This window comes from Megalops cyprinoides, chromosome 3, assembly GCF_013368585.1.
Source record: "Megalops cyprinoides isolate fMegCyp1 chromosome 3, fMegCyp1.pri, whole genome shotgun sequence".
Lineage (NCBI taxonomy): Eukaryota > Metazoa > Chordata > Actinopteri > Elopiformes > Megalopidae > Megalops > Megalops cyprinoides.
In genome coordinates, this window is record NC_050585.1 from 34,595,464 (window position 1) to 34,609,856 (window position 14,393).

Here is a 14,393-nt window from a genome sequence, read left to right on the forward strand (position 1 = left end):
TTTGCATATGTAGGGCAATAGATTAATCCTCTTGAACAAATAATCAACATGCAGGTTGCAGGCCAGAGCGCGCAACAAATGTAACGCATTTCTCCTAAATGTCCTGCATGCGTTTATGCAACCTGCAGAATTTAATTGCACAATAGTGTATTTAATTTAAATCTCTAAGCACTTTACATCTGTCCAGTAAAGAGGGGACTGAATAAAGAACGCATGGACTGTAGGCTGATACTGTCTTTATGTAAATACCAACATCCATTATGGATTAATTTATTTACCAAAGAATTATCTAATTAGTCCGACGACACCCTTCCTGAATGTCAGTGATAGTTTAAAACGTAATAGATTTAGATACAAATGAGATGAAGTGTACGTCGGCAAAACCGCTCTGCTTGAAAGATTTTAAGACTACATCTAAATTGTTTATCAACTGACTTTTTTTTTTACCTTTACTTTATTGCTGTGTCAAAGGTTATGTGCACCCTCGTGTTACTTCACTCAGGGGGTTATCCATATTCTTCTATGAACCTACAAATAAAAAAGGGCAGACTGCGTTCGAAATGGTAATTAAATTCTCGTGAGCTATTCTCAATAGTGATACACTATTTGCATTACGTTTTGTGATCAGATTTCTATTAAAATGTCTTAAAAGAAGATGAATAGCCTGATTCATCACATTCACTTTACACCATCCAGGTATTATAATTTTTGAGAGAAGCCTTCAATAGAGCTCAAGGTAACGTAAAAGGTTGCGACTGTGAGGTCGTCCGCCACATTTCCTGTTTGCAACCGAAAAAGAAATACGGGGTAAAAATAGACTTACGCTGTAATGCGCACTTGCAGTCAACGTCGCTGTGGGATTGGGCATGAGATCGTAGTTATGTCTGACAAACCTAGAGAGACCACGGGCATTTAATAAAAGGGCAAAGGCTTAACACACCGTGTTACTGGCGTTCGTCACCGACCGGAGACCATGAGCCCTCCGAACGGTACAGTTTTTTTTCAGAAGTTCTTTCAGTTGGTATTTTCTGCGACACTTACATTTAGAATGTCTTCTTCGTATGTATAGTTCGTCATATTTATCATTAATCAGTGGATCTGAGCATTGAACATGCTCCGCCTCATTCCATTTTTGTGTATTGTTTAGGTAATAAAGTATATTTATGAGATAATTATTTTCTGCAGTGGAAGACTAATATAGCACCAAAGTTTCCTTACTTTCAGGTGGGTCAATTGTAAGACTGGATTTTGGTGAATCAAGAAATTAGCCATTCTTTATTTGATTGTTATCATGGTAGACAATATTGCATTTTTATTAAACACGGCCCTCAAAGAAACAGAAAGGTATATCTCTCAATGTTTTGCAGTCACCGTAGTTGTGAGGATGGTTCGTTTCTTTAGGTAAATGACTCCCAACTGTAGGGACGAATTATGTCTATTTTAGCGCTAAGATACTTGAAGTACCGCGTATGTATTTTAGATATAAATGCCAGTTATCGCCATTCCTGCTTTATTACTAAAATTTGAAATTGTTATTGCAAAGTCTGAACCCTTTTTAAGGGAATAATTCATTCTGCAATAACACACTTTTCGTCTGAATATACAGCTGTACATGTACGGGGAGAAATCCCACATCAGCTCTAAAATGTCACGTAAAGAATACCAACTGAAAGAAGAAAAATGGCTAGATTTATGAATAGTGGTTTTTACTGCAAAAATTCCCTATTGTTAAGAAACACCTGTGTCTCGGTTATTTAGTGATGTATAAATGAAGCGACAGCAACGTTTAGATGAGCATTCTGATACCATCATTTTATCGTTTAGATGAGCATTCTGATACCATCACTGTCGAAAGTTGGTTCTAATCAGTCAGCTGTTAACTGATTTCCATAGGCCTCGGTATGAAATGAAAAATCAGAAAACGAATCACCCTTCTCGTATCAGAGAAAAAGCAAATGTTCTCACTGAAGCAACTGATCAACAGCGTACTCTGAGCAGTGACAATAAACCTCATACAATTTTTTGTCTCGTTGATTTTTTTTCTTGTCAGTTTGATATAAGAAAAATTCACTGTATTGCCTTTCTTTGCCCGCAGGGTGTGAGACAGGTGTCTATGTGGGCCTGGCACTGACGTTGCTGGCGCTGTTAATCTCTGTATGTCTGAACATTATTTTCTATTCACTGAGACGGCAAAACAGACGAAGAACAGGTATGTGACATGCTTGCACTGCAAAACCTACATATGTATAACACTTAAATCTTACCTTTCCTGCTGTATTATTCCTGGGCATAATTGCACTTGCTGCAAATTTGTAGCCATCAAATCCTAGCCATTCTGTATTCACTATTGCACTGGGTTTTACAGCACTGTTTTACGGACTGACATGTGTTCAGATGTGGTCGTTCTTTATGAAGTGTGTTGTTCATATGGCCATATGCACGTTTGGACAGTGCTATATGTGAACAGTTCCTATGTTATACAAGTGGCACGGGAGAAGTTGTGAAAGCTGGGACTCTGATTCTGACCTGCCTCATGAAATTTGACATTTTGTCATTCATCTAGACATCCATTGTTCTCTGCAAAATGATCAGCACTTTTCATTTAAATTATTAATTTAATATGTAAACATGTCAGTGTGTAGATATATTTGGAGCTTAAAATCAATTTTGTCTTCTTTGAAAATCATAAGTTTTCTGAAAATTAAAGCCAGGGACCCACTGGACTTACTGAGTATGTGTCAAGGAGATGTATGCAAACCAGTCAATGCTTACATTCAAACCTCACTCCCCGTGCCTATCACGTTTTTCACAACGGCTGTGGGTGATGGTGGAGAAGAGGTCAATAGTTAATCACAACAGGGCCTGAATGCGTTGCCTTTTTCTGACCTTTCTTGGTGTATGACTAGATTTCCATACAACTATGTATCTGCTATGTAATTAAAAGCATATACACAGCATATCTATAGTTATGTAACTGCTTTTTGCTCAGCTCTGAACCATTTTCAGAAGCTGGTGACATTTTCCATACCTCACCACAGAACACCCAAGTTACACCCCTGATAAAACAAAGAAAACAGAAAAACCCATTGCTTGAGACAGAAATACACTTGCACCCATATCTCATATTTACCCTCTTGTGTAAGGACGTGACCTGGTTAAGTATTTCAAAATCCATTCCTTTTTTCAGGTAGCATTAGTATATGGTGTTTTTCGTAAGTGGACATTTTGGAGACGGTTGTTCTAACTACACCAAAGTACATTTTGAAGCATATGCATTTTCATGTGAATTAGAAACCAACAGACTGTCATGTACATACAGCAGATGAACCTCGACTACAGAAATATTGGTGGTACAGAAATAATGGTTTATATGTCATATATATATAAAAGTGAACTTGAAGTTCTGGAGGAACTAGAATGTGATTTTGTTTTAATTTTCATTGGAGCCACTGCTGTGTGTAAACTGTGGTATGTGAACTGTCCTCTTGCAGCTGTATGTATGTGGGCAATTGGACCATGAACAAATGAGATGAGTACATTTTAAAACCCACATTTTTTCCTTTTTACAGATCTGGAGGAGTTCATATACCCCAAGCCCCACCTTGTGATCAGGTACAATTTCACCTACTTGTCCCCCACCTTTGATTATGAGCTCTGTTAATACTTACACGGCTTGCGTTTTTCTGTTTTTGATCGTCATTTACATTAAAGATGGCATTACTTTCCAGTCATTATGCTGTTGCTGTTAGGACACATACTTGGGACCCTGTAGCTAAATTCTGATTTTTCCGTGTCGCCTTTTTTGTAGATGAGAGGTGTTCTGCAGTGCAAAGTAGCAGATAAAACTCCTTTAGATGATCTTCCATTTAGGTTTAGGAGGAGCTTGTATGAAGTGCTGTCAAAGTGTTCTACATGAAAATACAAACAGGAACATAATCTTGACAGAAAATGGATCGTAGAGACCCAGCTAAATTCACATGCAAAATTTGAATGAATGTGGGCAGGTTTCACCATACTACAGTAGTTAAAGTTCTGTTAAAAGTTAAATGTCAGCACTTTGTAGTAGATTTCACAGAGTTAATGACCATCTACTACTCATGTTAAATTATGAAATTATGTGGCTCAACTTGCCATTAAGGCAACAGTGCATGACAAGTATTCTGGTGCCTTTGAAATTTACTTGAAGGTATTGTGTTTTGAATTCAGGGCGGGACACGGTTGCTGTTCCAAATAGCTGCTCCAGTAATAGTAGGGGGTTAATGATCAGGAGTAAGAAAATACATAATTACATGAAATAATATAAGCTCTCAAAATGTAATTGATTTTAAGTGGGTTGACATGATTGTAATTAACAAACCTGGTGCAGGTGAAATAAGCGGATATTCGCCAGGATTGTGCGCATGCAGACGGAGATGGAAATCAGTATATTATTTATTTATTTTTACAGTCATGAGGAAGAGGAGCTGCCTGACAACCAAGAAAACCCAATCTATGGGAATATTAGTACAGAAAGGGCAGGTGAGAAATCCCATTGCTGTGCCTGCACTCTCTCTCTCTCCGCTTCTGGAAGTTAGGATCAAGGCAATATTCAGGTTGCAGCATCCTTTCACTGGCTCTGCTCTGGTATCTGGTAACCTGACTGAATGTGAAATGCCGCTTCTCCTGGTTACTTCTTTTTACCATTCCGCCAGTCTTAGTTTACAACAGTTCTTTGTTTCGTTTACCATAATTATATACTCCATACTCATGTACTCTATTTTCTTTGCTGCACCACAGACGGTGGCATTTACTGGTACCGCGAACAGTGCCTCAATATTTTGTGTCTCAAAATCACTTTTGTTTCCTTTGTAGTGTACAAATAACAAAAGTTAGCGATAATATTATGGAGAAAGACACAATAGTAATGTAAAATCTGAATTACTACAAATCACAAATGACAGACCTTAAAGAATAACTGCCTTCCTCTTATTTGTCAAAGGCAAAAACCTGAAGCCGACGCCCATCGATTTGTTTTGAAAAAATTTTGATGTAATCTGACACAAAGTGCAGTAGTTGGCATCATTACTCAGTATCCATTATCTGCAGTAGTAGTAATGGCACATGTACAGGATAAGAATGATACATTTGCATGATGGACAGAAATGGCATGCTGTAAAATGCCTCTGCTTTTGTGCTGGGAATTTGCAGGACAAAATTAATCTAAAAGAGATCTAGTAAATTGGTCATGTGTTGTAAATTGGTCACGATGATGTAAATGCATCAGCAGAAGCTGCATCGCCAATTTCACGAGATTAGTAGTTTTTTTCATCTTCTTGTGCAGTCGTTATGTAATGTTTCCTTATTATATTTTTTGTTTGTTTGTGGTGTCTGTAATCTGACTTGTAATCAGTTCTGGACAAAGTTAATATCTGAGGAAGCCAGCATAACACCTATGTTAAAACTATGCTTTTACCACATCTCGTTTTTTTATATGATTCTTATGTTACCTGTAGATCACAGATGCTCTGTGACAGTACAAACGTACAAAATGTACAAAATCAAAGAAAAAAAATTTCATTCAGTAAAAACAAGACATGATGATAGCCTGTACTTTTAGATTCCTTGATATGTTTTAACTGACAGGGTTTAAATTTTGCATTATTTTTCACCTGTGTGGTAACACTAATCTTTTTGCATGTGATGAAGGAAATGACCCTGAAGGGGACTCTCCGAGAGTCTTCTATGAGCACATGAAAGCACGCTGCAGAGAAGAGAAGGTACAGTGCTTTCTTTTCTCTCTCTCCTCAAACACATGCTGAATCTGAAAAAGCACTATATATATATACTCTCTCAGGTTCGCATCCTTTCAGGAAAAACTAAAAGATAGTACACTTTTCAAGTGTATGAAATTTCAGTATGATCCAGATTGTTTCCTAACTGAATCTTATAATAAACACACCTGAACATGTGTGCCTTTAAATACATTAATAAAAAAAATTAAATATTAATTAACTGAGGTACTTAACTCATGATGAAGCTAAAATTCAAGCAGTTATCGATGATTAGTACTACTGATTATTCATCAGTTGTCAGGGTGCCAGATAACATGATTCACATAACAATTTGGAGATACTGTACAAATCAATGTCATGTGATTTATGGTTCTCTGTTGCAGATTAGAGTTATGTAATTGCATTGTTTTATTTGATTATTGGAGTTTTAAACTGAGTTTTAAAATGGGTTTTTCAAGTACACCAGCCAATGCATTGTCTTTAATGTGTGTCACCTCTTCTGAAGCAAAAAAAAAAAAAGAGTTCAACATGCAAAGCCGCAGTGGTCAAGAGCCCCAGACCACATTTTATAAAAATAGATCCAGACCCTGTGTGAGAAATACAGGCCACTCTAAGAACACACTGTGTGATCTCTGATGACACATAATTGTATATGAATGAAGGAGCTTTCTTCCGCTTTATAAGTGTGATGCCGATCAACAATGTAGTGCAATGTGAAGTGTCAAAGAACAACGTGAAATTTTCTTTTTTAATTGAGATTACTGCATGTGAGCTGTGACATACTGTATATTGCATGTTAGGATATAACATGAAGACTTTTTTCAGGTATTACTGTCATTAGGTTATTACAATATAATAATCATAATTCTTACTTATATAGATTTTTTCTTAAAACTAAAGGCACTGGACATAAGTGCAGTGTATGAATAAGAGCTATAACATTTAAAATTTGAAAAAATAGAACACAACACAGTAAAACAGGAGGAAAAAACAGATAAAACCAATATGTCCCATTAGTTCAGCCTTGAAGTGAGGCATGGCATGCAGTGAGGATCAGGGTTCTGCATCAGTAAAAGACAGAGAAGGCCTCAGTTGCACAATACTACAGAGATGGAATAATGAGGCATTTATAATATTCTTGACGTTATCATCAGAGCTGCAAGGCAAAAATCAAACCAGCATTTCCCACAGGAAACCTTCACAGGAGGCAACACATGCTAAAATCATCAATGACCAGACTAAAATGACCAGCTCTTTTATCTGCAACTTTTAGTGTCATCAAAGTAACTTCAGTTACTCCAGGAAAAAACACTAAGACCCCAGTGCTTCTGATGGAACATGTAGTGTTTAAAGTTGTGAGAACAGTACATCGCTCAGGATTTGGGTGTCATCTTGGCACACGAATTACACTGGCATTGAGCAAAAGTTTTCAATGCAGAGTCAATGAGCTTTGAGTTAGAATATGCTAATTTATTTAAATGTTCTTTAATGTACTTAAAATAGAAAAGGGGCATGTATATGGCTTTTTAATTTTGTATGTGGACACCTACTGCTGTTGATACTGTAGAGTACATATTTTGTCCATGTTCATTAAACTGCTCTCCTCCCCCTCCCCATTCCCAATCCTCCCCCTTCTCAGCCTCCCCAACAAATGGATGTGTCATACGCTTCCCTTGACCTGAATGTGGGTCAGAAAGGTAGGAAGAAGCGCAGGAACAAACAGAACCCCAAGCGGGGTCAGAACTGGGCAGGCCAGGCCCAGGAGGACTTCCTAGAGGTGGACGTTGAGGTCGAGGCCACCCTGCCCTCCCGGAGCAGCAGCCCCATAGTGTCCCGCAACAGCATATACCTCAACAGCCACCAGGTGGCGCTGGAGACAGAGGAGCGGGAGAGGGAGCGGGAATGGGAGCGGGAGTGGGAGCGGGAGAGGGAGAGGCAAAGAGAGAGGGACATGGTGAATAAGATGGATTTGGATGCTGTGCATGACGACCCCATGCGCTTCTTCAGCAGGGTCAATCAAAGCCAGGCCTTTGAGCCTGACAGCCAGTAACTGCGACAGGGGGAGGACTAGGAAGCAGACCACTCAGCAGCCTCAGCATCTATCTATCGACCCATCTGTCCATCCATTTCTTAACCTCAGTGATCGTAGTTCCTCTATTTACAGTGCAGGTTTATTACATGCTACACTGTAAATGTCTTGAGTGAGTGTTTACTTTACGTATTTTACGTGATAGTGCTGGTTCACGGTTCTGTCAAATCCATGATTATTCAGCTGAATGTGCTAGGGTGTTTGTAGAGCTACTATGACCATTTCAACCACATATTAAGTAATGTTGGGTTTTGGGTGGGGATGCAGTCATGTTTATGAGTTTTTTTAGGAGTACAAGGTCTGGACTGACCAAGGCTGTCATGAAGTATGTAATTATGCTCCTTTCACTTTCATACAATACAAAAAAACTGCAAACATTCAAATTGTAAGAGTCCTGTTTTTCCAACCTCTTGTAAAAAAGAGAGATTACTAAAAGAGCTCAGATGGAAGGAAATGTTTCCACAGGTAAATAGAGTACACTGTTCATAATTTTGTGAAGAAATGAATGGCAGCAAACTGCAGTACTTAACCACTGTTGATAAAATGCTGATTAACCACTGTTGTTAATGTGCCAAAATCTAACATACAAGTTTGTACCAGTTATTTCCAGCTGTTAATATTTAATATTATGCATATATAGTAGAATGTATTATCCATTATATTTAATTTTTTCAGTACATTCTATGGTATATGCATAACACTATGTGAATGTGGTAGTTACGTGCACTATGCCGTGTGACCAATTCCCTGATTCCAGCCCAGCCGTGTCTGCTATGTGAGGACTCTGACTTCATGGACTGGAAAGTGAATCTGTGAGAAAGTGCAGAAACAACAAAAAAAACACTTCCTGCAGGCAGGGCTTTCGACAAGGGACGTGCAGAGATGAGCTCCCCTCTTTAAGGGCCTGACAGACAGGCTCCACTTCCTGTAAGACTGAAACAGAAAAACAAACTACAAAGACAAGGTGAATGAGAACATTTGGCAAACAACTGTTTTTTTTCAGTGCTCTTTGTACTGTACAGGTGTCATTTTGACTGGTTGGTACCTCTTCATTTTTTGAGCAACATTGGAAGAATGACTGAGTTTTGTTTGAAGCTTTGTCATGTATTGAGATTTTGTGACCTGAATGTTTTAGTTAAAACTGTTAAGAATGGGCTGAGAAATCAACTGTAATAATTCATTAGCTGTTTACTGTATAATTATTAATGTTCTTATCACTTTTATTCTTGTTTGTTTGTCTGTTGGCTTGACAATTCCCAATTCTGGTATCGCTGTATTGTGTAATATGATTTATTCCAATCAAACTGAAGTACAACACATTATGCTGTTTTATTATTTCAAAAATATTTGGCATGTGTTTGTTCCTGTGCTGTGTATGTGTATTTATATGGATATAACAGAGTGATTGGTATTCTGAACCCTGTCTTGACACACAACTTACAGACACATTTTAACTTATTGTCCATTTATATATATATATATATATATATATATATATATATATATATATATATTTTTTTTTTTTTTTTTTTTTTTTTTTTTTTTGGGTGATTTCTGATACAGTTCCTGTGTTCAAAGTCCACCAAGTTTGAACCTGCAGCCTCTAGGTTCCTATGCACTAGGCTGCTGTGCCATGCAGTTATCAGTAGTTTTGTTTAAATGCTATGCTTCAACCATTTGACTGAGGGCAAGAGAAGCCTTCTTTTATTAATGCATGAATGCATTGAAAGAATTGGGTTGATCGCAAGCCTTTGTCTGTTGGAAGCCTTGAGACTGTTTCATTCAATTCATGGCATTGCATGTCTCACATTACAGATAAAACACATCTGTGAGATTTGATGAGTGTGCAGATTTCATATTCATTTTCACACAGAATTACTGTTGCAATCTTTATGTCTGTTGGTTGTGATGTCAACTTTAAAACCTACCTTCTTAAAGTAACAGGTGTCTGATTACTGTAAAATGGAGCGTATTGATATGTCGTTCTGTTTGTGTTTTGTAAATAAAAGCATTTTTAGTTGCTTAAGACTCTAAATTTTCAATGTGTATGAATTTATCACAAAATCCAGCAGCATGGAACCATAACAAGAGAACAGGGTAGGACTGTAAGTTCGACTTTTGTTCAGGTTATAGCTATGACCTTTAGGAGGAAAAAAATGCTTGAACAGTCAGCTTTTTAAAACCTGAGTAAAAGATGTACCTCAGGATGAGGGTATCGCCTTCTCTAAAGCAAAGAAATAAGGCAATTAGCTAATATATAAGAAGGAAATGAACGTTCTGTTTTGAATCCAACAGTCAAAACTCTGACGTTCACGCTGATGAAATAACCCAGTTTCTTACGCGAGTGAAAGTACATTTGTTCCCCTCCGTCCAACAAATGTATTCGGAAGCTTCTGTCGGACGCGTCGCGATTGACGTCAGACTCCGTAGGCGTGTCTATCGGAGAAAACATGGCTGCGCCTATGTGAAAGTCATGTTGCTTAACTACTTGCTGTTTTAAGATCTTACAATCAACCAAATTGTTTTATTTAATCAAAACTATCGTTTTGCTCAACGGAAAGAAAATAACAGACAATATCGTTGCGTGAGCAGATATTTAGGAATCACAACAGCGAGAAAATGGAACAAGACCAACAGCAACTTCGAAATGTAAGTTGTCATATCAGCTTGCACGTCCGTGGTGGGGCTATTCATTCTTGTACCTGGGTTAATTCACCTCCTTTGATTCTTACTGTAGCTGCGGGATTTTCTCCTGGTCTACAATCGGATGACGGAGATTTGCTTCCAGCGATGCACAAGCAACTTGAACTACAGAAATCTCACAATGGACGAGGTAACCCCCGTCATCCATGACGATTCACTTATTTAAGCATGTGAGAGATTCAAGGGTCTTCTTAATGACACCGAAATCACGACCTTGTGACTGTGGCGCATGTCCTTATTTTCGCCGTAGATGTACTTTTCTCGATACTGTGGGGTTTGACTGAACCATCTAGTTTATCCAGATATCGGAGAATATGCGCAGTACGACGCCCTAAATTGCTGCTGTTTGGGAATACCGAACATAACACCCTAATGCCACTGTTTTGCAAAGAATGCTTCTGACAAAGCCTTTGGTTATAAACAAGCATCTAAGGGCATTTAGGGACCGACAACTTTTTTAAATTAGTCACAACAACAAAGCATTAATATACAAATGCATGTTATAATAGGGAGAGTGATCTCATTCAGTCGGGTGATGCAGGACAGCCCTATCCTGGTCGTTCAGCACACGCTGTGATGTGCAGCAAATTAGTGAGCTAATAAGCATTGGATAAACTGTTTAAATAGGATAAACTGTTTAAATAGGCGGATTGATAATTTAGTCAAGACACTATGGTAAAATGATTGCTCTTTGCGATAAATACCATGGAATAATAACCATGGTTTTATGCCTTTATCAAAAGAATACAACAAGGAATATTTTAGCTCAACAGCATAGAATGCCACCATTGAACTGTATGAACCATACAGTTAAATTAAAAACTATGGTAAAACACATCATAGCTTAACATTAAGATAAATTGCATTGGAAGAGAAAATGTTTATGACCATCAGTAGCTCTAAATAAATGAATTTATATGTTCTTTAGCCAGATTCTTTATGATAGTATGACAGCCTTATTCCTGAGTCTGTTGGATCATTTGGATTTTATATATTGTTAATATGACATTTTTTGCTCTTTTGAAGACAACAGTGATTGTCAAACTATATGCGTGATATGTGTATTTTTGATGAGGTGTTAAAATGAATAGATTTTTTGTTGCGACCCTAACTTGCTTAACAGTTTCGATTCCTGTCAAGGCATGTATCTGTTTATTCTCATTTGCAAACTGACGTAATGCATTGTATCTTTAAAAGTCTCCCATGAGGGTTTTGCTGATCTGCTTGCTGGCTAATTTGTTTAAATGCATCCTTGTGCAGGAGCGTTGTGTGGACAACTGTGCAGGCAAGCTGATTCGCTCCAACCACCGTTTGATGGGCACCTACGTGCAGCTCATGCCAGGCATTGTGCAGCGAAAGCTTGAGGAGCTCGAGACGAAAGCAGGGGAGCTGTCGAAGGCTGCGGAGGCCGGAGCTGCCGCAGAGACGGTAATGCCGGCACCCCCCATGGTGGCTGGAGGAGTAGCGCCAGAGAGTGGGCCAACCTCAGCTGGCGCAACAGCAGAGATTCCACCAGTCTTAGTACCACCTACGGCTGGGGCAACAACAGAGCTTCCACCAGTTTTAGTACCACCTACGGCTGGGGCAACAACAGAGCTTCCACCAGTTTTAGTACCACCTTCAGCAGGAGCACCAGCAGAGATTCCATCACTTTTAGTACCACCCACAACAGGCATAGCAGCAGAAATACCACCAGTTTTGATACCACCTACAGCTGGGCCAGCAGCAGAGATTCATACAAGTTTAGCACCACCCACAACCGGGCCAGAAATAGAGAGTCCACCAATTTTGGTACCGGCTAAAGCTGGGGCACCAGTAGAAATTCCTGCAAGTTTAGCACCACCTTCAGTTGGGCCAGCAGTAGACATTCCAGCAATTTTGTCACCACCTATGATCAGCACAGCAGCAGAAGTACCACCAGTTTTGGCACCAGCTACGACAGTAGCAGCAAAAGAAGCTCCACCAGTGCCGATGCCACCAACAGTGGCTAAACTCCCAGTGTCTGAGATGTTACAGGCCTTGCCAAAACCTGTCACCACCCCTATAGTTGAGAATCCTATACAACAGCAGCAGGTAAATCTCACAAATCTTCCCAGCAGCAGCGAGTCCTCACTGCCTCTGAGCACAGCACCCTCGGTTCAGCTCGGACAGGATTCACAGCCCCCATCATGAATAAAGCGAGGCTGAAAAGAAGAGACTGTTCATATAATGGGGCTCAAAGGAGAAATACTCCTGGTTTCACTGCAGTAAAGTTGCATATGTTATGTCTTTGAAAGGACTGGATGCCAGTCCTGCTTTGTGGTTGGGACACAGCTACAGTATACAGGCCTTTTACTGGGAACTGTTTGAGAATTTCCCATGTGAACTCCTCACTTTAAAATTAAAAGATTACATGAGTATTTGAAATGTGTTTCAGAAATTCTTTTTTCTAATTGTTGTTTGAATGTGGGCTAGTGAAGGAGAGAATGGATCTGTTCATAGTTCTAAAAAGGGAGTAGTTCTAAGTAAGGGGGTAGCCAGCATATTTTGGCATTTTGTCTTTGATAATGCTGGCTTGTCAGTACCATTCTGGTCAAGTTTTTCAGCCCTTATTTGCAAGAGTAATTCATGGCAAACGGATTTCTTCCAGAGCCAACGTCAGCATCACATACACTCATTGTTTCCCAGAGTCTTATTTTTTTTAAAGGGGTGGCTAACTGGAATGCCAGTTATGTGGCTACAGGTCCTATAATAGTTGATCAATTAAACATACAGGACACTCAATTAAGAACCACTACAAATACACGTAGTGCTATTTTGGTTGAAAAACAGCGATGTATACATCTCTACACATTACACATTGAAAAATTAATATTATGAGGCACAGTCTTCCCACACTGAACCTAAGCATACAGTGGCACTGCCCACTTCTTGTAATTTTGTGTTTTAAGTATCTGTATGTTCCAATTTAAAAGGAATTAGTTCCTACAAACAAAATTGTATGAAATTTTGCTAAATGTGACTACTAGGTGGCATTATTTTTTTACAGTGTTGATTGAAAGTGCCTCGCTTAACTATTCAGACATTTTCATCTGGGCCCAGTTGTTCAAAAAGTTTAATCTGGATCAGAATGATCGGGATTTGGAAATCCCATGTTTTGCTATCCAGGATTACTTTTGTGCCGGTTTTTCAAAGCAACATTAGATTGTATCACCCTGATCCAGATACAACTTTTTCAAGATTACCAAATCCGTATTACCAGTGTTCAAAATGGGACTACATATCACAATGTAGGCTACTAGCTATGTAGAGAACAACAGGTAGAATAGCCAGCGTGGGGTTTTTATTGAAACTAGTAGAGACAGAAAACAGCACAGGGAGTGTGCAACATAATACTTGCCTGTATTGTCCTGCACAACATTGCTACCAGGTGCAATGTCCCTCTCTGTGATTATGTTTATGATGCACCTGAGCCTGTTGAAGACCCAGACCAATCTCCGGCGTTCTCTCAGAATTAGGGACTGATATAATAATATACAGTGATAAATGACAGTTAAAATTAAATATTTTTGTTTGATATTGACAGCTGTTTGGGGTATTATTTTATGGGGACAATATCTTTTTTTTATTTTACTGTACTGAAAGGTTTAATAGGTAGCCTAATGTCTACTTTATCTACTTTTACGGTTAAACAAATCAACTGCAAAATATAAATAAATGTATATATACTACATGATACAAATGTTGTATTATTTGACCAATTTTAAAGTTTTATTACATTTTGTTCCTGAAATCCACCCTGAATCCACTCTTCTGCTGGGATCAGGATAATCCTGATTTTTTGGATGAAA

The 14,393-nt window shown here is 38.6% G+C and overlaps 2 protein-coding genes across 2 annotated transcripts; both read left to right on the forward strand.

Moving 5' to 3' along the window:
* The first annotated feature begins 872 nt into the window (after window positions 1–872).
* LOC118775775 lies at window positions 873–7,883 on the forward strand. Its single transcript, XM_036525873.1, has 6 exons — window positions 873–989; window positions 2,096–2,209; window positions 3,570–3,612; window positions 4,448–4,518; window positions 5,686–5,756; window positions 7,411–7,883. The coding sequence occupies exons 1-6, from the start codon at window positions 974–976 to the stop codon at window positions 7,819–7,821; spliced, it is 726 nt and encodes a 241-aa protein (XP_036381766.1). The 5' UTR covers window positions 873–973; the 3' UTR covers window positions 7,822–7,883.
* Window positions 7,884–10,304: 2,421 nt separating this feature from the next.
* Window positions 10,305–12,930, forward strand: timm10b (translocase of inner mitochondrial membrane 10 homolog B (yeast)). The gene is made up of 3 exons (XM_036525376.1): window positions 10,305–10,509; window positions 10,598–10,693; window positions 11,824–12,930. Exons 1-3 carry the CDS (start codon window positions 10,480–10,482, stop codon window positions 12,733–12,735), a joined length of 1,038 nt encoding a protein of 345 aa, XP_036381269.1. The 5' UTR covers window positions 10,305–10,479; the 3' UTR covers window positions 12,736–12,930.
* The last annotated feature ends 1,463 nt before the right edge of the window (window positions 12,931–14,393 follow it).